The sequence below is a fragment of the Bubalus kerabau genome, chromosome 3, assembly GCF_029407905.1.
Source record: "Bubalus kerabau isolate K-KA32 ecotype Philippines breed swamp buffalo chromosome 3, PCC_UOA_SB_1v2, whole genome shotgun sequence".
Lineage (NCBI taxonomy): Eukaryota > Metazoa > Chordata > Mammalia > Artiodactyla > Bovidae > Bubalus > Bubalus kerabau.
In genome coordinates this window covers 176,429,267-176,451,336 of record NC_073626.1, presented here as the reverse complement: position 1 = coordinate 176,451,336, position 22,070 = coordinate 176,429,267, and the positions used below count along the sequence as shown (strand labels likewise).

Here is a 22,070-nt window from a genome sequence, read left to right as displayed (position 1 = left end):
GATTCTAATTTAACTCGTCTGCAGAAGCTCCCACAAACCTAAGTTTCTCTTCCAATAAGCACTCACAGTTGAGAACCACTGTGCGTTGTTAAGTCGCTTCAGTTGTGCCCGACTCTTTGCGACCCTATGGACTGTAGCCCGCCCGGCTCCTCTGTCCATGGGGTACTCCAGGCAAGAATACTGGAGTGGGTTGCCATGCCCTCCTCCAGGGGATCGTACCCACCTAGGGATCAAACTCAAGTCTCTTATGTCTCCTGCACTGGCAAGCGGGTTCTTTATCACCAGTGCCACCTGGGTAGCCCAAGAACCACTAAAATTGAGTCCAAATAAGCATCCTAAAGACAGGAGTTACATTTTTCTTTTTTGTCACATACTGCCCAGTGCAAATTAATACTAAAAAGCCTATTAACTAAATGAAATAAAAAACAAAGATGGGTTAATAGCATCCTCCTGTTCTAGGCTCTCTCTAGATGAATTTCAATTCAAAACTGTAATCCAACCATAGCCCTCAGACAGTGCTCAAAATGCAAGAAGCCAAGCCCACTCAAAATCCCTAGAGTGGGGCCAAGGAGTGTTCTTGAGAGATCAGATGACAGACATAAACATTAGAGTATGTTCTGCTGCCTCATACCAAAGAACTGAGAGAAGAGGAGAAAACTATACACTACGGAGATCAGAGTCATTCAGTCCAGCTCACCTTTCTCAAAAGGGGAATGAATATATCAGGGAATATTAATTCGGAATGAAGTCAGAGAAATGAGAACTTAATTTTTCCTGTTACTGCATAGATTTTACCTCAAAGCTCCATGTGGCAGAAGTCACAGTCAATAAGATTAGTAATTTTTCTTTTTTCTCAAAGGACTATTTGTGTATTTGCTTGATAAACCAGTCCAAAAACCATAACATTAACTAAAATATTGGTTTCCCTGTGTACACTTCTCAATTTTTCACAAAATGCCACCCAAAAAATTCAGCAATTTTAGCTTCACTAGTAATAAAGAAATTTAAAATATCTAAAAAAATGAGTAAAAGTTTGAAATTACTAGTCATGAATTACTTTTAAATTAATATATTAAATATGATACTATGTGAGAAACTAATAAACAGGACAGTGGAGCATATACTATGGCTAAAAGGTGTGAAATCAGAACACTGAATTCAGCTCCCACCACTTCCCTTCTAAACCTCATTCTCCTCATTGATAAATTTTTATAGGGACGACAACATCTACTTCAAAGGGTTGTTTCAGGTATTTAAACAAGGCAATTCATGACTGTGCAATTCCTTTTAAAAGATTTTTTAAAATATTTTATCCAATTTTGCCCACTACCTTTCTCAGACACAAACAGTCTCACTCACCTCCAATACCCCTAAAGCTTCAAACTTGCTTGATACCTGATGTTTCCCCCCTGGAAAGACTATGGCTTTCATCATTAACCCCTCTGTCCCAGTAACTTTTCTGAAATATCTATACACAATCAAGCCAACAACTAGTGTGTGTGTGTGTGTGTGTGTGTGATCTCTGACTCTTCACAACCCTAGGGACTGCATCCCATCAGTCTCCTCTGTCAATGGGATTTCCCAGGTAAGAATACTGGAGTGGGTTACCATTTCCTCCTCCAAGAGATCTTCCCAATCCAGGGATCGAACCTATGCCTCCTGTGTTGGCAGGCAGATTCTTTAACATTGAGCCACCAGAGAAGCTCCACCACCTATTATTACCTTTTATCAAATCTGAGGCACCATCAATTTATAAGACATACCATCATCTTATGTGCTGCTAAAAAGGAAACAATGGCAATTAAAACATATCCAATTTCAAAATGAACAGAAGTTGGGAGGTATGCGATTTAGAAACAGTGGAGCATGGAATATACCATGCACTGTGTATATGACCACCCAATTTCTGGTGTGCAAAAAAATAAGAAAAGTGTTCCCCTCTGTTGTACTACCACCAAACCCAGCAGGAAAAAGAGATGAAAACCATAAAAGGTTTTCTGAAAGTTGCATGGCTTTTTTTTTTTTAACTTTTTATTTAGTCAGTGTCTAAAAGCTTGACATTGCAAAGCAGAGCACAAAGATTTCTTGTTCAAGGGAAGCTCAAGTCTGAAGGGGCTCCTCCTGAGATAAAAGTTTCTGAATTGAAATCTTCCAATAAAACTGTATTATCAGTATTTATGACACTTTAAGTGTATATAAATCATCTGTGGGTCATATCAAACTGCAGACTTTGATTCAATAGTCTGGAGTTGAGTCTGAGAGTTGCCGGTTCTAATAAGCTCCCAGATGCCAATAATGCTACTGGCCGAAGGACTACATAGCCCAAGACTTTATAAGACTTACAAAGTATTTTCATGTATTATATACTACATAGCCATATGAATTAGACTTTCTGCAAATGAAGAAATCAAGGTCCAGTTAAGACTAAAGTCCCTGCATTACATGACACAAAGGTTTAAGCAAAATCAACTGAAACCACACTGACCGCCTGAAACAAATGCAATGGCACCTAGAACAGCGAGCCGCCCAGTCCTGTGATCTGAGTGAGCTGCTGTGAGTGTGCACGTGACCTCCAGGCCAGAAAGCAGCCAGTCTCTACAAACAAGCAGAAAGGTCTTCCCAATATGTTTGTTTTTTTTCTAAAAATCTTTTCACCCAATGCCTAAAAACATAGTAAATACATATGACTTTATAACCATCCAGAACCATGCTTTATTTCGGGGTGTTTTGAGCGGGCGAGTAAGGGGATGTCTTTACCCAGGAATAAAGGAAATAAATCAAATTTAAAAACCTGACTCTGACTTAACTGGTATTCTGAATTTTCCCATTATTCTGAAAACTGCTACCCTGAAGTTCCTGATTCATACTTGGAATACTACCAAAAATTTCCAGTGGGTGCTGAGAATAAAACACTGCTGTCGGATTCTTATCATCAGCCTGCAAGCACTCTTATCACAAAAGCCAAAATGACTGAGTCCATTTTTACATTAGAAATGAACTTAAGAAAGGCTCAGGGAAGCTAGACAGGGTTAAATACCTTCATTCAAGCTTTAACCATAAAACAACTTTACTGAAAATGGAAAACCAATGTAATTACTTTAGTTCTAAACCCCTTTAACTGAGCAGTTCATCAGAGTCTGGCTTATCTGTTGTCAGTTATCTGAGAATAGCCCCTTAGTACTTGATTTGAGGTGTACATTCATTATGCCATTAGGGATGATGTTTTCAGCTCTTGGGGGTTTAAAATGGAGCTTCTCTGAGGCTAACCAGAAGAAATGCTGGTATGATCACCTAAAAAGAAAAACATCTGAATGCTCCAATCCGTAAACCACCAATGACTACTCTTTAGAAAAACTATCTACTAGAAGCAGATATTCTGTCTTCCTTGGTCTCTGAACTCAACGCTGTAAAAGACAAAATAGATTTTTACTTAAAAATAAAAAAAGGCTCACCTCTTTCCAGATGTATGCATACCATGACAACCAAACAGTGATTCGGGTTTCCATGACCAGAGCTGTGGTTAAATGTCACCTTAACCAACAGACAGACAGCAAAACCAAGAGAAGCACAAGATCAGCAGGAAACAACCAAAAAGCTGATAAAGCAGGTCACTGATCCCAGTTCTCCATCCACCGTAAGATCAGATGTGCCAAAGTGATGGACTGACATCACTGGTCAGTCTTCCTGTATCACCATTTAGGTGCAACTCAAGTCAAAATACAGGATAACGTTTCATTACACACAACCTTCCTTCTGAGAAACTGGAATACAGATTTGGAGAATTTTCATTTATCTTTATGCAAACTTCAGAAACTCAGTAGATGCTTTTTAGAGAATTCAATTTTCTGACCTCTATCCTGAGGTCTTAACTTCCCCTGGTAACAATACTACAAAAGAGCTAGAAATCACCAATCTCTCAAGTAAGGATAGAAGCCACCTTTACAAAATCAAATAAAGATATGGAATACAAAAGACACAGCTTCATCACAGATAAACTAATAAAATAATTGTTTAAAAAGGAAAAAAATAATAATAAATCAGCCACAGTGTTTTATCTTTCTCCTACTTCTAATTATTTTTCTGCTTCCTACAAACTTCACAGCTTCATACATAACTCAGTTGGTAAAGAATCCACCTGCAATGCAGGAGACTCCGATTTGATTCCTGGGTCAGGAAGATCTGCTGGAGAAGGGACAGGCTTCCACTGGATAGTGGATACCCACTCCAGTATTCCCGGGCTTCCCTTTTGGCTCAGCTGGTAAAGAATCCACCTGCAATGCGGGAGACCTGGGTTCAATCCCTGGGTTGAGAAGGGAAAAGCTAGCCACTCCAGTATTCTGTCCTGGAGAATTCCATGGAAGTCCATGGGGTCGCAGAGAGTTGAAGACAACTGAGTGACTTTCACTTTCACAAACTTAACAGTAACCCAGGCACATGTCTGGTGGCTAATGTCCAAGACTTAGAAGCTGTCCACACATGATAGAGAATTCATGGCAAGAATCTCAGAGGTTCCAGTTCACCACAGTAATGACTTAGCTGTGACTTTTCTCCTATAGTAAATAACTAAAAGTTATAGGCAGAAGTTGTGCTTCCCTGATGGCTCAGTGGTAAAGAACCCACCTGCCAATGCAAAAGACTTGCAGGAGATGTGGGTTCAATCCCTGAGTCGGAAAGACTCCCTGGAGAAGGAAATGGCAACCCACGTCAGTATTCTTGCCTGGAAAATCCCATGGACAGAGTAGCCTGGTGGGCTACAGTTCATGGGGTTGAAGAAGAGTCAGATCCAACTTACCAACTAAACCACAACACAGGCAGAAGTTAGAAGGCAGCACTTCCTCTGAGCAAAGTGTGGGAGGTAAGAAAAAGAGGTGAGCTGGGGATAAGCTGAAAGAAGAGAAGAAGTAACACTCTTCTTCCCATAAGACAACATGCAAATGATCATTTTGCCTGATCCCATTCCTCACATCCAAATGGTAGATCTTATTCTTCCCAAAAAGCCTCTTGGGAAAGTTCAAATACAAGCAGTATTTTCCAATCTGACCTATGAGCCACGGAACCTATGTCTCTGCAGGGTCAAAAGACCCAGAAGTTAATCAGTTCAACTTTGGAACAGCTAGTATGCAAGAATCAAGACAAAAGCCCCAGTTTGGTCCCTTGCTCTTCCTAAATGTTATTATAAAAATGAATGATCCTGTTCTGGCTTAATTCCTCAAACCAAACTTCTAGGTGTAGAACTGGGAGAAATTCAAACCAGCCTCTTAAATAAGCTCATTTCACTCCCCCTGCCCCACTCTTTTTTTTTTTGGTAGAATCAAAAGCTCCAGCCACATGTCAAGTGTCGATGTCCATTGAAGCACTACCTTTGACATGAGTAGAATAAAGTTAACTCCAGGTGGATTCTGGTTACCTTGGATGCCACCTGTTAACTGACAACCAAGTCAACAATCATTCATTTAGTGTCCACTAACATGTTAAAGAACTGAACTTGACCCTGAGAAAGCTGCACCAAATATGCACTGCTGCTGACACTAGTTTCAAGCGGAACTGGGAAAATAGAACCAAGCCTCAGATACTTAGCAACAGATGTCTAATGATAAAAATACAAACAATAAATGCTACTAAGATAATAGAATGCAAGACATTATAAAGGTAAAATTATTAGTATGACTTAAGGGAAAGAAGGTCCCTTAAAATGACTGCCAATAGAAGTATTAGCCCAAAAAGACTTCAGGGAGACAGTGCTTTGAAAAGGTACAAAACATGTTTGAGTCAAGAGAAAAGTAAGGAAGAAAGAGTTAGGGTGCCTTTTGTGATCTTCCTAGCTATGACTTGGAATATAAAACCAGTCAAAGAACACAAAATGAGGAAGATTCAAACAAATGCATCTTAAGACTTTTAGATCTATAAAGTCAATGGTATAAGAAAGAACTAGTCTTGAGAAAGGCTATCGAAGACTTAAAAAGGGAAGAGGCTACAGACATGCTGCTTTGCCTAGAATTTAGCATCAGAGAAACCAATGGTGATGAATCTGAAAAAATTTGCAACATAGAATTAACAGAACTTCTGATTTCCTGATAGACTGGGTATGAGAAGCAAAGTTATTCAAAGAGGGCCAATGATCATTTCATAATTAAAGCTTAGCTAGCAAAAACAAGAATGAACCCACGTTATCCGATCCATTTTAAGGACCCTCAGGTATTGGCAAATCACTGCTCTCAGATCTATTCCCTATTGACATCCACCTTCAGCTTTGTGTTAATTCCTTCTCTTTTTGTGTGTTTTCTGGAGGACCAATGAACTGAGACCTAGATTTCAGTTCTTACCTCACATTACTATAAATGAGTCCCAAAAAAACATCATTTCTCTATTTTTAAAAAGTTTAGTCATATCTCCTGCTGTGTTTGCTGAGATCTAATTGCAATAGAAGTGTTCTTAAAAACTCTGCCAGTAGTGCTGTGAATATCTAAGGAAACTAAACAGGCATGTTTTTCTTTAGGGGGAAGGGGAAAGAGAGAGAGAGATAGGAACAAGTTCCTCAAGCCAACTTACAAATCCTCCTTTTCTTAGACAGGAATCGCCCGGGGATGAGCTCAATACATACTCCACCATGCTAACGCCTAGTCCCCCACTCTCCGACCGTGGGGACAGTACAGAATTGACCTCACTGTTCACATGGAAACTCTGACCAGGTCTTCTCTGCACCATGATTGGCTGGGAAACTGAATGATCTACAAAAAAGATACACAAGCATGATACAGTGCAGCCAGAGGCTCAAACAAATTACGAGCGACGTCTCATGGATAAACCAATGACTGGGAATCAGGAAACCTGTCATGGTAAATTGAGCCAAATGTCCTACTGTGTTTTCCCTAAGTATAATATTCTACATAAGCTAATGAAACAGAACACACCCTTCATATATCCAGGACAGCAATACAGTAGTTCACATAACTGGTTTATCTAGCTGAGTGGACAAATTAAATGTTTACCCCTTTCAAGTAGCAGAATTCCTTTTTAATATATTTTATTGGTAATGTCACTAAAAGGAAATGTGATTTTACTGCCCTTTTTAAAATAACAACATAATCTGATCTTTTCTGATGACCACTGTCATCTGAGGTTCCATTCTTACATCGCGCTGCAACACAGCACATCAGCTTTTGAATGTTCTGACTCCTTCCTCCCCATCATCTGTCATTTCTTTCTGCTGTCAGTGTGGCTGCCTCTTCAAGTTCTCCCCATCTCTCTCTTCAGGGGTAGTCAGTCAGAAATCCATCCATGCCCAGTGACTTATTTGGCCCCAACCACATTTTTAGATAGATCACCCCATACACAGTACACAGGGGCAATGGGAGGAGAAAGAAACATGAACTTCAAATGGCAGGCATGGATTTTCTAATTCCAAGTATGCTGACAGCAGTACAGAACAAGAAGTTGTAGCTGAAATTACAGTCATTTCAACTAAGACCATTCCCCTGTGGCTAGCACTTCAGCAAAAATATTGAAGATTTGATTTTGCATTAATTATGTTTTAATAAATTACATCATATAAGCTCCTTCATGGCAATTATACTACAGGACAGGACACTGCTTGACATGCTTATGTCACTGATGTAAAATTCATGACTTGCCAATTGCTGAGGAAAGGAGCTCTAAGACAGGCATAAATCACAGTACAGATGCTAGATCTAGATTACCTGATGTTCCCCAGGCACTGTCTCGCCATTGATCACCCAGGAATATTCCTTTTGGTCCATCTTTGCTGGATTCATCTGTTTCCCAAAACTTTTTACCTGGCAAGAGCTGCTGCAAATTAAAAATAATAGATGCTTTTAAAGAATTCATAAAGGATGAAAGTACAGCAGTCAACACTTTCTTTTAGACAAGGGTACTGAAGATGCTCATGTGCCCTGAAGGTCTTTAATTACAGTGTTCTGACTCTGCAGACTGTCCTCAGAGCACTGCTTTATCTTTGGTAAAAGTCACAAAGAGGCCTAATGCAAGCAGGGCTACAGATCAACCCATCACAATAGAGGCTCATCTTAAACATCTGGAATTATTCACTTAATCTATGCCAAGATTTTTAAGGGGAGAGGGAGGGGGACTCATATTAGACCTATCAGCTAATTGCTCACTAAGAAGATTCTTACAAAAAAAGAAAAGTACCTACAACTATTGAAAAGGCTACCTCTGCCTAGGTTTACACTAACTAACCCTACAAAGTTACTCAAGCTTGGGCATTAACTCAGATGCCAGCTATGGAACACTAGAGGCAAAATTTACCTCCTTCATACACAGAGATTCTGTTTAAGCAAAACATTTTCAATACCACAAAGAAAAAATTAAAACAAACAAAAATCAACAACAACAAAAAAAACCACTTCCTAACCACAACATTAACCTATTCCAAGATTTTGGAAAGACAGATCAGTTATTCCCCCATTACTGGAAGGGAAATTAAAATCTCCTAACCTCAGTTAATCTTAAGAATACTTAGTAATGCCATTAAAGTGACTTCACAAAACATTTCATACTTCCTAGAAATGCAGGCATCACTAGCTTTAAATTAGCTTTAACCAAAGAAATGCAAATCACCCTTCAAGCAAAACACAGTACAGTTGTGCAAATGATCAAAGCATTAGTGACCCAAGCTACAAAGTAAGTTTCCATTACTATCCCATTATTCTTCACCAGCTTTACTCACTAATAAAACGTCCCTCTTATTTAGTCTATGTTTTCACTTCAGCTGCTACTAGTCAGACAAGAAACTCAGAAGTTTGAGATAATACTTCATCACTGCTTTTGAGCATAAAACAACACACCTGAAGAGTTGAATTTCTCAGAGGAAGAGAAGAGAAAAGCAGAGAGTACAAAACATTTGCTCTCCTCCTTGATGATTAAGGTTTACTTTTCCTATGTATAACCTATAACCCAATGATAAGGAGAAACAGCTCAACTCTGCTCTCACTAAAACGCATCTCAGCTTTCCGATCCAATTTCTGGGTTTCTCAGCATCAATTTATTTGAGTTCTATGAAACTATATGGTAGACATGGGTTATACCTGAACCAAAGCAGTTTCCCACTTATTTTTCAGGCCCTAACATTGTTTCCTGGTCCAACAAGGTCAAGGAAAAAAGACCTATTTTGGTCTGACATTTAATTGCACAGAGGCACTGGTTTACTTGATGATGAGCAGTTATAAGCAGTCAATTCCTAGTGTGCCTCTAGGGTTCATTCTCTCAAAGAAACAAGGACACAGCTAGTCTGTTAATTTGAAGGACAATGAGGACAGGTGGGAGCAGGAGCCCAGACCATAGCTAAGCAATGGAGTCAGGAAGCCTAGACTAAACAACTTCGATGTGTCCTAGGACAAAATACAGGACTGCCCTGGGCCTCATTTTCTTTGTACTAATGAAGAAGATATTTTTCAGGATGCTGTGATGATTAGAGATATTGTAGATATGCACCTAACACAATGTCCACCACAAAGGAGGTTCTTAATAAATGTGTTCAGTGGCATTACACCAAGGCAAAACAGCTGTAAACCACAGAAGGGACAGTGAAAATTAACGTGCACTACTCATGCACAACTCAAGAACTCTTGTTTTTACACTTCTTTTTCTTCTCTTAATTTCAAAAATGCCCTCATAAGACTACAAATAGAAACAGAATTTCTTTCCCTGTTGGTTAGATCTTTCTAACCCTATTAGATCTTTCTCCTGTATTTTGTACGAAGTGTGAGCAAACAAGAGTTTGCACCAACTTCTCTGTGCACCAAAAGAGCGTCAGCACAAGGGACACTTCATCAGTCGGTTAACTTTAGTCTCTCATATTGCAAAGACAGCAAAGGTGATGAAATACATTCATTATACTGCTCATCCCTCTTGACACAAATTTGGAAACCTTTACTCAAAACTCAAGCTTCTCTAAGCACCGGCCTCCATGTGCAAACATAGTCTTTCCATAATTTGTCAAACTGCTTACTGAAAGCAGCAGCCCTGAACTCAAGGCTTCAAAAATGACTTCTAAGACCCTGCCTACTTTCACTGCAGCTTGCCAGGTTGTTATAACATGCAAAGCCAGTAAAAGCAGGTGCACATAAAGTGAGCCCTTTTCAGGTCAACTTCTCTCAAAAGGAAACAATAATACAAGAAACATGTAGAAAGGTACTAAAAAGCGGAGACTGTATTTCAAAGTGGTAACAGATGCAACACATCTCAAAGGGATACAGTTGCCCCTTGGTATTCATGCAGGATTGGTTCCAGGAGCCTCCTTGGATACCGAAATTCTCTGATGCTCAAGTCCTTTATATAAAATGATGTAGTACAATGCACACAATGTGTACATATTAAAAAATTCAAGACTCCAGTCAGATACTAAGAGGAAATGGTGTCTCCCACCACGAACAGTATCTATAAATATAAATCCTGAAGACGTGCTAGGAGCAGTCCCAAAAGTACTAAAACCCCGTACGATCTGGCAAAGTAGCCAAGAAGATCAATTAACTTATTACTAATAAAAATGGCAGGGAATGAAAAGGAAAGTCTGTAAGAGATAAAGAAAAAGAAAGCAGCAGAGGAAGGCAATAACAAGTCAATTCTCCTAAAGTCTCTGCCTCTAGGTAATCAGTCCCTCATGTGACTCCCCCTCTTCCTTTTGACTGTGGGCTGAACCTAGTGACTTGCTCCTAAGCAACAATACAAAGCAAAAATGACGGGAGTGTTGCTTTCAAGACTTAAGATACTGACTTCCCTCTTGTTTCTGCTCATCTCTCACCCTTGCTCCTTCTCAATTTAATAAAACTAGCTGCTATATCGTGAGCTGCCCAATAGAGAGACACATACGGCAAGGAACCAAGAGAGGTCACTGGACATGAATCTTGCAAAGTCATGACTAGGATCCTATTTTGAGCCACTAAATTTTGGGGTAATTTAGTAAGCAGCAATAGGTAACTAATATAGCTGTGAATATACACAAGGGTTTTCTTACATTTAAAATATCTTTAAGATTTTGTTTTCAAGAAGCAAGTCTTGTTCTACTTCTAATATTTTTTGATTTTGAAAAAATTTCATCTGTTTCACTTTGTCTTATAGCCCTTCTGTAATAAAAAGAAAAAATTACTGGTTTTTTTTAATTCTGCAAAATTAAATGGACTTAGATACGTTATGCTTACTGAGAATTAGTAGCAATCACAAAACCAGGAGTCATCTAAAGCAAAGACACTGTTTGAACCTGATCATACTAAAAGGAGCTGTAATCTACTGAATATAAAACAAAGTGATGATGAGTATCCAATTATTTCAAATTAAGATTCAAGCCCTCTAAAGCATCATCCTTAAGTAAGTGAAGTCGCTCAGTCACATCCAACTCTTGGCAACCCCATGGACTGTAGCCCACCAGGCTCCTCCATCCATGGAATTTTCTAGGCAAGAGTACTGGAGTAGATTGCCATTTCCTTCTCCAGGGGATCTTCCCGACCCGGGGATCAAACATGGGTCTTCCACACTGCGGGCAGATGCTTTACCGTCTGAGCCACCAGGGAATCCCCAACATCATCCATGGCACAGGCTAAAGCATCCAGGTTCGCCAGCCTGCAAACCTTCACTTCTTGCTGCCATCATTCAGTCACTAAGTTGTATCCTTTGAGGCCTCATGGATTGAAGCATGCCAGGCTGTCCTCCACTATCTCCCGGTTTGCTCAGATTTATATCCATTGAGTTTAATTCATGTCCATTAAAATTTCACATAAGCCACACCTAAATTCAATCACCAAACATTCAAATGCAACTAGTCTATGAAAAAGATGGTTACTGCTTACCCCATCAAGAACTTGAAAATAAAGACTGCTCTCTGACAGGAACAAAGAACAGATCACAGCAGAAGTTTACAGAATTCAATTTAAAGAAAGATTAAGCAGTAAGAGGATTAAAAGATTTGACAATTCTAAAGGAAGATAAGGGAATTAGGAATTGGTCCAACAAAAGAAAAGTAGAGCCAGGGAGTCAGATGAAGAAGGCAGTATTGTCCAGTACCCAAGTTTAGGGAGAGCCAATAGGATGCACAAACAAGTCTGTCCTTATAAAAGCAATTACTGCATCAGACCAGACAGCAGTGTGGGTACAGTAGCCACTAAAAACATCCAAGTTCCCTGGCTCAGACTCTGCTTACCAAGCAAACTTCTTAAGAGAACTTTCTTTCTGCCTACAGCCAAACATGCTGATCCACTTGAGATCCACAGGCTCTCTCTCTTTATAAATTAGTAAACAGCATTTTAGTTTTCATACACTCATCTCTTGCAGTTGTAGTTAGTACAGGTCAGTTCTATAATCCAATCAGCTCTAAATTAGTATATCCCCTTTAAGACGCACAAATTGAGAACCAGGGCTTGGGAGGCCCTACCATCTGACAACAGCAATACCACAGGCCTTGTACTCTTCCTTGTACTGTCCCATTATGTAGGATTCCTAACTGCCCCTCCAATAGTATCTGCTCTTCAGTCTTAAGAAGAAAAACACATACACTCTTTAATCCCAGCTTGAACTACAGGTTTGTAAAAGAAAAGACTTAAGAAGAGTAAAGAAATCAGTAAGCTTATTCATGAGGCTTCTCAAGAAGAAAGTAGAAACCAAGCACCACTGGTTTATAAGCAATGTCAAGCACTTGGGAAACCTCTATAAATTTTGTTTGGAAACACTTTTAAAAAAAAAAAAAAAAAAAAAGACAATACACAAATCCACACTTGCATAATCGACCATCACATTAACCCCTACCAACAGCCCTTTAAACAAAAGTGTTCTTAAAGGCTAAGAACATCAAAAACCTCCAGGCTTCCTATTTTAAGAAGTAATATAGTCGGTAAAGCACACACAACTACTCTGAAATCATTTTTAAAACCAGACAAATAAAAATGGCTTCATGTTCCAACTGTGTTGAGTTTATTCATCTAGGTCTCAGTTTTGTCACTGATAAAATGAACTGTTACAAACACTGAATGTTATAGCATGGAACAAGGCAAAACTCAAGAGTAACCAGTCAAAGAGTTAGCTGTTAATATTATTTAATAACAAAATAGTAACTAACAGACTTCACACTACTAATGGCAAAGCCAGTGAGATGCCCCTGTGTATACAACTCACAAATGTGAGCACAACATCACCCAGCCCACTTCAGTGTAAATCCCGTAAAATTAAGAGCCCTAACAAAAACACTGCAAGAACCATGATTACAGCTTTGCAGAAACTAAGAAGCAAGCTGATTATTAAGGACTGGATGTGTTTGACCATACCACCACTAATACCTGAACAGAGGGAAACTCCATTAAGTATGCTGTACTCAAGAGGAATAAAATAGGTAACTACTTACACACTACGGTACACAGAGCTATCTCTCAAAGCAGAAATTTGGCTTCTTAAAGAGTACAGGTGCTACAGCCCCAAAGGCATGGCCAGGTTTGATCACCTCATGTGGCAATGCAAACTTCCCACACAAGCTTAGTTTCACTGGAATGTAGCCAATACAGGAATCAAATACCTGATATTTTAACTAGCTGGTAAGATATAGCCCCCTCCAAAATTTTTTAATCTCTTGGTAAATATTCTCATTACATTAAAAGAATTTGACATCAACTCAGAGAAAGGACCACTCAGCACTGATGGCAGTAAAGAAGTACTATTGGTAAACCAATAGCTCTGACTGTGATAACTGTGTAATTTTCAGAAAACCATTCTCAAAAATATTAATGCCCTAAGGGGTTTCCTGGCCCTCCATACCAAGAGGGTTGTTGGGAAATGTAGTGAGATAGTTCATAATACTTAATATCATACACATAAAGCTTTATTACTGAAGTTTTAACACAAAATGGTTTACATATAAAAGAATAAATCAATATCCTTTACAAGGCATAAAGAAAAAGCCTTGTACATACCCCCATTCACTGTCAGGACAATTCTTTTGGAAAGGATTGTACATTAGGAGTCGTGTTCAACCTCCTACATTGTTGGTGGAAACGTAAATTGTTGCAGCCACTATGGAAAACAATATGGAGCTTTCTTTAAAAACTAGAGCTGCCATATGACCCAGCAATTCCACTCCTGGGCATATATCCAAACAAAACGGGGCATAATCCAAAAAGATACATGCATCCCTATGTTCATAAGCACCACTATCTACAACAGCCAAGTCATGGAAACAACCGAAATGTCCATAAAGAAGCTGTGATATATACATTCAATGAAAAGAGTAAAATAATACTACCTGCAGCAACATAGATGGGCCTAGAGATAACCATACTAAATGAAGTCAGAAAAAGAAAGATAAATACCATATACGTTATCATTTACATGTGGAATCTAAATATAGTAAAAATGAACTATCTATATGGTTGCCAAGAATTGAGGCGAAGGTGGGAAAGTAAAGAGTTGGGAGTTTGGGATCAGCAGATGCAAACTGTTACAATCACAGGATGGATAAACAACAAGGTCCTACCGTATAGCACAGGGAACTATATTCAATATCCTGTGATAAACCATAATGGAAAAGAACACGAAAAAGAGTATGGGTACATGTGCGATGGAATCAGTTTGCTCTTCAGCAGAAATTAACACACAACACTGTAAATCAACTACACTTCAATAAAATTTTTTAAAATAATATAAAATTTAAAAGCTAGGTTAAAAAAAAGTCATGTTCATTCCTGAGTTTATCAACATTAAATAATTCAAAGGGGCGGGGGGGAAGCTTCACATTCAAAGAATAAGAGCAAAAAAGCTGGGAGCAAATTAAATGTTCAGTAAGGTACAGCTGTATGCAACAATGTACGCTCACCCAAAATAGCTGTCATGACTATATGTAGTATTTATAAAATCACATTAAATTTTAAAAGCAAAATACAAAATCATACATGTAAAGATTGCTTCTCTTCATGGACTCTTCCCTTTTGGATCAAGATTGGAAAGAAAAATAAAAGCTGAAATAGGTGTTTGTTGATGTATTGGGATTATGGATGACTTGTTATAATATACATTTTTATTATGATTTAGAACTGATTTTTAATAAAAACTGAGATAGTGGTACAGAATTCACTACAAATAAATAAGGCATTTTCTCTTAGCAGATACATTTCGCTACAACGTAATTTCAAAGTGACCAAAGTTAGTGGGAATTTTAAAAGAGCTCAGACCACATGCTTCAAATATTTTTAAGCAAGCAGATAGTAACTTTCAGTCCACTTTAAAAACTGTACCTTAAATAAAGAAAGTTGAAAATGTTCAATGGTTTAATCACAGGTTTAATCTTTGGTTTAAAAAAACCAAAGAATATGGTGGTTTTGCTTTCAAGTTTAAGGAATATGATCCTCTAAATTCTCACTTCTCACTTATATATCTACTAATTAAGGAAGTGTCCTGCATCAGTTACTCAATACTTCTATGCGAAGATTATTTTTAAATGTTTATAAACATTTTTACAGTTTCATTTTATTCAAGTTATAAAAAATTGTTGAAAAATCAATGTTTGCTATAGCTTTTTCTCACATTTTACTACTAGGCAGCATCATAATCTGACATCTAGCAATTACTACTTAAAATTTTTAGCCTATATGGCAAGATGACTACTAGTGAAAACAAATTTCCATATTAATGGTCTCATAACTAAACATCTTTTGGTTAAAATCTAGTATATTCCTTTTAAGAAAAAAAGTTTAATTTTTTGCATAATTATAACTGCAGTATATAAAATTAACAGATTTTTTAAAAATATTTTTCCAGGGTTATTAAACTCTTATCACAATAAGCAATGCTAATAGTTGTATCTAATGTCCTTTAATAACACCTCCACAACTAAAGATGAAGTTACACAAATCACTTAGGCCTGGCCAATATGTGGTAATTTGATCTTCTCTCTCCTATCTAGAAAACCAGTACTGCTTTTCTGACTACTGAAAAAAAACAAAAGGTTTAGCATCTGAAGTACTTACAGATTTCAAAAAGTAAACTATTAGTTGAACTTACACTGAAATGCACAAACCACAGAAGCCACTACTGGAAGTAACAAAAATAGTAAAATAAATAAATAACAAGAAGTCTTTGCCTTGAAGGAAAGATTACAAACCTACCAGGAATCAAAGTGATACACTTACAAAGCATTTCAAAGTAAGCACACTAACTAGTGCGATGCAGACTGTTAAACTTCACAACCTGCAGAGATGAAGAAAGAACAGTAGCTGGCACAGAATGGTCAAGGAACGCCTTAAGGAGGGAGAAGTAGAAAGCGGAAAGGACTTTACGTAAGAGCAAAGGTAGAATTGAAAGCAAGTGGGGCAGGTTGCTGTCGTTCAGTAGCTAAGCTGTGTCTGACTCTGTGTGACCCCATGAATCATAGCACGCCAGGCTTCTCTGTCCTGGTGCCCACCAATAAAAAAGAAACCTGGCCACCAACTAGAGGAGCAGTAAGGAGAGGGTGACAGAAGAACAACTGGTCTAGCTGCCAGTGAGGCTCAGTGGAGCACTGAGGAGCTGGGCTCTAATCCAACAGGCAGCAACAGAAAATAAAATCATAAAAATTCACTTTAAAAGATTAACTTAACATCCCTTTATTAAATGGAGTGAGGGAAAGCAAACAGATGCTGGGAAGCCAAGCAAAAAGGTGACTTCAGTAATCTCGCCATAAAATGATAAAAGAAGGGATCTGTGGAAGTGGGAGCAGGGAAGGTAATACAAACTGCTGCTTAAATGCTTCGCTCAGCTTTCAAGGCATTTTAAATTATTTAATTTCAAAACAGAAGATTCATAGCCCATTATGATGATCAAGAATGAAGTCACTAAGTATACATAAATAAGCCAGTCTACCACTGAAGTTGTCTTAATCAGGAACCTATTCCACAGAGTCAGTTGAGTGCAAAGACCAGAAGACAACAGGATCCAACTATGTAAGAATATGGTGTCACAAGTTTAAAGCTACAACTCCAAAGGGTAAAGTTTTAAGGCTGTCCTGAGCATTCACTGTGAGTTGCTGGGGAACAATAAGAGCAAAAAGAGCAATCAACTAAAGATAATAAGAATTTGCTAGCTTTGAAATTTTAGGACCACCACAAAATAGACTGAATTGCAAACAGTTCTTCAATTGAGGACAATTGTTAACTGGACAACTGTTAAATGTACTCTGGGGACTTCCCTAGCTGTCCAGTAGTTAAGACTCAGGGAACACCCCACAGCTGGGTCAAAAAAAAAATACAGTCTTCAACGAAGCACAAAGTTTTCCCAATGTTCTTTACCACACAAAAAATACAACCACTGTTAACAACTTTATCCTTGAAACTAAACACACAAAAGACACTGGCTGCTCTCATAAAGCATGCCCTTTAAAAAAAAAAAATTAGAGATACTCTTAGTACCTCAAGCGCCATAATATTTTGTGGTAAATTAACCTGGGGCAAGTTCCACACTAAATCTTTCTCCACTGCACATCCCTTCCTGAAGCCACTGAAAATAAAGTTTTCTTTATACTGTCTCACTTCAAGTTACTGGAATAGAGCCAAAAGAAACTTTTCTCTGATTAACTTCATAAAGAGTAAATTATATTCAGAAAATGAAGAAACGCCCAAGGTGAACAAAGAACTTCCAGATGTTCAAGCTGGATTTAGAAAAGGCAGAGGAACCAGAGATCAAATTGCCAACATGCACTGGATCATATAAAAAGCAAGAGAGTTCCAGAAAAACATCTACTTCTGCTTTACTGACTATGACAAAGCCTTTGACTATGTGGATCACAAGAAACTCTGGAAAATTCTGAAAGAGATGGGAATACCAGACCACCTGATCTGCCTCCTGAGAAATCTGTATGCAAGTCAAGAAGCTACAGTTAGAACCAGACATTGAACAACGGACGGGTTCCAAATTGGGAAAGGAGTACGTCAAGGCTGTATATTGTCACCCTGCTTATTTAACTTATATGCAGAGTACATCATGTGAAATGCCAGGCTGGATGAAGCACAAGCTGGAATCAAGATTGCCGGGAGAAATATCAATAACCTTAGATATGCAGACGACACCACCCTTATGGCAGAAAGCAAAGAGAACCTAAGATCCTCTTGATGAAACTGAAAGAGGAGAGTGAAAAAGCTGGCTTAAGACTCAACATTCAAAAAATGAAGATCATGGAATCTGGTCCCATCACTTCATGGCAAATACATGGGGAAACAATGGGAACAGTGAGAGACTTTATTTTCCTGGGCTCCAAAATCACTGCAGATGGTGACTGCAACCATGAAATTAAGACACTTGGCTCCTTGGAAGAAAGCTATGACAAACCTAGACAGCATATTAAAAAACAGAAACATTACTTTGCTGACAAAGGTCCATCTAGTCAAAGCTATGATTTTTCCATAGTCATGTATGGATGTTAAGAGCTGGACCATAAAGAAAGCTGAGCACCAAAAAACTGATGCTTTTGAACTGTGGTGTGAGAGAAGACTCTTGGGAGTCCCTTGGACAGCAAGGAGATCAAACCTAAGTCAATCTTAAAGGAAAGAAGTCCTGAATATTCATTGGAAGGACTGATGCTGAAGCTGAAGCTCCAATACTTTGGCCAACTGATGCGAAGAACTGACTCACTAGAAAAAACCCTGATGCTGGGAAAGACTGAGGGCAGGAGGAGAGGGGGACAACAGAGGATGAGATGGTTGGATGGCATCACTGACTCAATGGACATGAGTTTGAGCAAGCTCTGGGAGTTGGTGCTGGACAGGGAAGCCTGGTGTGCTGCAGTCCATGGGGTCGCAGAGTCAGACACAACTGAGCGACTGAACTGAATTGAACCAGGTTTTTCTGCACAATATAAGGAAAAGCATGTAAGGAAACAGAAGACAATGTTATTACCCTGGCCACCTTTAAGTTACCTATAAATAAAGTCATTTGTTTTTATCTAAGTATAAATTACATGGTTTGATCTAAATAATTATATAAATGATTACTTGCAATAGTACCTGGGAGCCCAGTGCGCAAAAGGCAAGCTTCCAGGTTACTTAGGAAATCTGTAATGTGCATGAATAAAACCATGAAAACATCTAGTTTGCTTCATGACCTACTCCCCTCGTATTCCACAAGCAGGAAGCAAACAGCTCAATTAAAACAGGATAGAATCCTCTTCCTCAAGATGGGACCAAACACTCAGTTTGGGACCCACAACTAAGATGGGACCCACACAACCAGTCATCCTCGGGCTAATTTTAACTATTAAATTGACAAGAGAAGTGTCTCAGTATGCCAGTTATGGACAAGTTCTCTCTTTTATATTTTCCAAGAGTGGAAAATGTCATAGATGTGCATGTAACACAGAAAATAAACTATTTCTTCTATACATTTTGCTAAAATGAAGATCACAGAATGCATTAATCAATTAAGTGACAATGAATTAATTTTCATCTTCTGGGTCCTCATCAGCAAAATAAAAGTAAACAAGAAAGAATTATACACAACATAGTTTAATACAAGTTTGAAAAAGAAATATAACAAGAGCAATTCCAATTTTCTGAACACCATTATTACATCTGGTTGTATAATGAGGGTATTTCCACGCCCCAGCAGATGGCCCAAAGAATGTGTCCTATGCTTACAGCTACATTAAACAAAAGATCCTTTATAATAAATGCCTTTTATATATAAGATTGAACTTGGATGATAACAGCATTGCTGATATGCTATTCGTCTTATGTACTCTGGTAAAATAATCATTGAATAGTTTGAAAATATAAAGATTTGCAGAACAGACTGAATAAATACTTTTCAGTTTTATCTGTTCCTCATCCTTCCCCTTTTCACAACCCCACAACCCTGAGGATGGAAAAGTAGTATGAATACAGAATACAATCAATATTTACTGAATTGAATTGAGGTCTCCTGAGGTTCCCTGGGGGAATTTCTGAAGTAAAAGGGAAAATAAAGAGGAACTGATACTTAGAAAAAAATATTTACTGGTAAACAATTCATTCAACACAATATTAGGCAGCCACTGTTAGCTAAGCCTGTATTAGCTGAAGCCTGTGCCCTCAACAAACTTATGTGCAAAGAAATAGAAAATATTTACACAAATCACATATATAAAATAAACTAGGGCCACAGAAACGATATAAACAAATAACTTGCTACTTGAATTTCCTCTGTAGCTTCTGGTTGGTGAAAGCAAGAAACCTTTCATAGGAGAGCTGATAAGCAAAGCTGGATTTTTGAGTACTGGATAGGCTCTGGACATGCAAAGTAACAGTAGGAAGGCTCAGGATCTACAGGAATAGAAGCTAGGTTTAAACAGCTGGCCCGTGATCATGTTAACCTCTGTAATCCATGTTTGTCTAGACGTCATTGTATTGCAGGACCACTGTGAAAACTGTTAATGTGTATGAAGTGATTAATAAAGTACCTGGAAAATGGTATATGTAGATTGCAGCTATTATTATTTTTGAGCCTAATGAAACAGAACTTGAAGTCAATCCACATTTTGATATTTCTGATCTTAGCTGGAGTCACTTGACTTTACAACTCACCTCCCTCATATAAAAATGGTACTAATATCTCTCAAAAATTTGTTGGAAGATTCACACAGGAAATAATATCAATGCCAAAGTGTCTTGAAGTCTTAATGTGTTACTGCAGTTAGTTAGCTTGCTTTCAAATAAAACATACTGACGTGGATGAAAAAAATAAAAACTGAGAAAAAGGAGGGTAAAAGAAGAGAAATTTAATGAAGACAAAGCAACATGTGGATCAGGTGTCTCCTGCTTCAAAGGGGCATGTTTTACTGTATTCAAACATTCCAAGACAGCTCAACACATACAGTAATAGGTCTGCCCATTCTTCCCAGTGCAGGACAGAAGGAAGATACTGGAATGGGTGGGGTTCCACACAGGTCTCAAAGTCACAGGACAGAACTGGGCATCAGGTTTCAAATGTCACATGCACCCAGACTCACAGGGTTAGAAGACACCTTCTTAATCAATCTTCTTTCTCAAAATGCCCAATCCCCATCCCAAAACTATTAAGAGATCCCAGAAACTTCCGAAAGAATACTCATATAAAGGTCACTTGTCCTCTACACAATCATTAACAGAATACAAGATAGTTATTAACTTCCTCCAAGTCACTTGGCCTGCCTGGCTATGTTTTCTCTAAAGTAACCATTTCATTTTAATAACAAGATGTCAAAAATGCCCAACAATCAAATGGTATTAATACAAAGTGAACGGAACTAGAAACCTTTTACCATTCCTCTGCATACTCAAAAGCTGCATTTTGTGGGGGAAAGGTGTGTTACACTGCTGGGTCGATATTTCTGTATTAAGGCACCACAGGCTCTATTTATTTTTCCCTCTCTGCTGCAAAAAAGGATCTTGCTAGCAGACAACATATTCCTTTCCAAAATTCAATCCAGTTTAGAGTCAACTGAGTTACTTTTATGGGACTCTACCTGCAAGGAATTTACAATGTAAGGCTAGCCCCGCTGGGGCTGTGGATCATAGAAGTACATTTAGCTACCCCAAAGCCTCCAATTCTGTGAGCTATCATGCCATGATGAAAGATGTGGACCTGGTGTCCACATTAGGCTCCTACCTGTCCCAATTCCCAAATTACCACCCTATGAGCCCTGATGGACAAACACTTCAGTACCTTATGCAGCTGCAGATGGTGAATGAGTCCGAGACCCCAATGAAAAGTTACAGAATCACTACATCACAGTCTAAACACATCTTTAAGATACTCTCTGGCATATCCTAGAAAAGGCAAAACTATTCCTATGTTCTGTCTTTTTAAAGATAGAAATCAGGACAAACTTCAAGGATCTTAAGACTTAAAAGGGTCCTGGAAAACTATCTAGTCCAATATCTATCTTACCCATGGAAAAAGAGCAAAGTCCAAAGATTATGAGTGTCTGAGGCAAGGTCGGAAGTGGTGATATAAGGGTTCTTCTTGTCCAGTGAGCTGCCATCCCACAAAGCTATACCTTTCTTTGGGTTAAGAGCTCTTCAAATCATTGTCAAACTCCTTACTCTACAAGCCATTCTGCTTTCTCACATTTACGGGCA

The 22,070-nt window shown here is 38.4% G+C and overlaps 1 protein-coding gene across 24 annotated transcripts in view; it reads right to left on the bottom strand.

Annotated features, from left to right (window-relative positions):
* The window catches only part of PUM1 (pumilio RNA binding family member 1), a 128,532-nt gene that overhangs the window by 62,236 nt on the left and 44,226 nt on the right, over positions 1–22,070 (bottom strand). For 14 of the 24 annotated variants that reach the window (XM_055573875.1, XM_055573874.1, XM_055573878.1 and 11 more), the window contains 2 exons: positions 7,698–7,806; positions 6,550–6,728 (listed from right to left, as the gene is read on the bottom strand). The exons of 8 other annotated variants lie outside the window; for them this stretch is intronic. In XM_055573875.1, the coding sequence (XP_055429850.1) occupies positions 6,550–6,728; positions 7,698–7,806 (288 nt within the window). The remainder of the gene's footprint in view (positions 1–6,549; positions 6,729–7,697; positions 7,807–22,070) is intronic. 2 more of the 24 variants (XM_055573877.1, XM_055573893.1) reach the window with 1 other exon arrangement.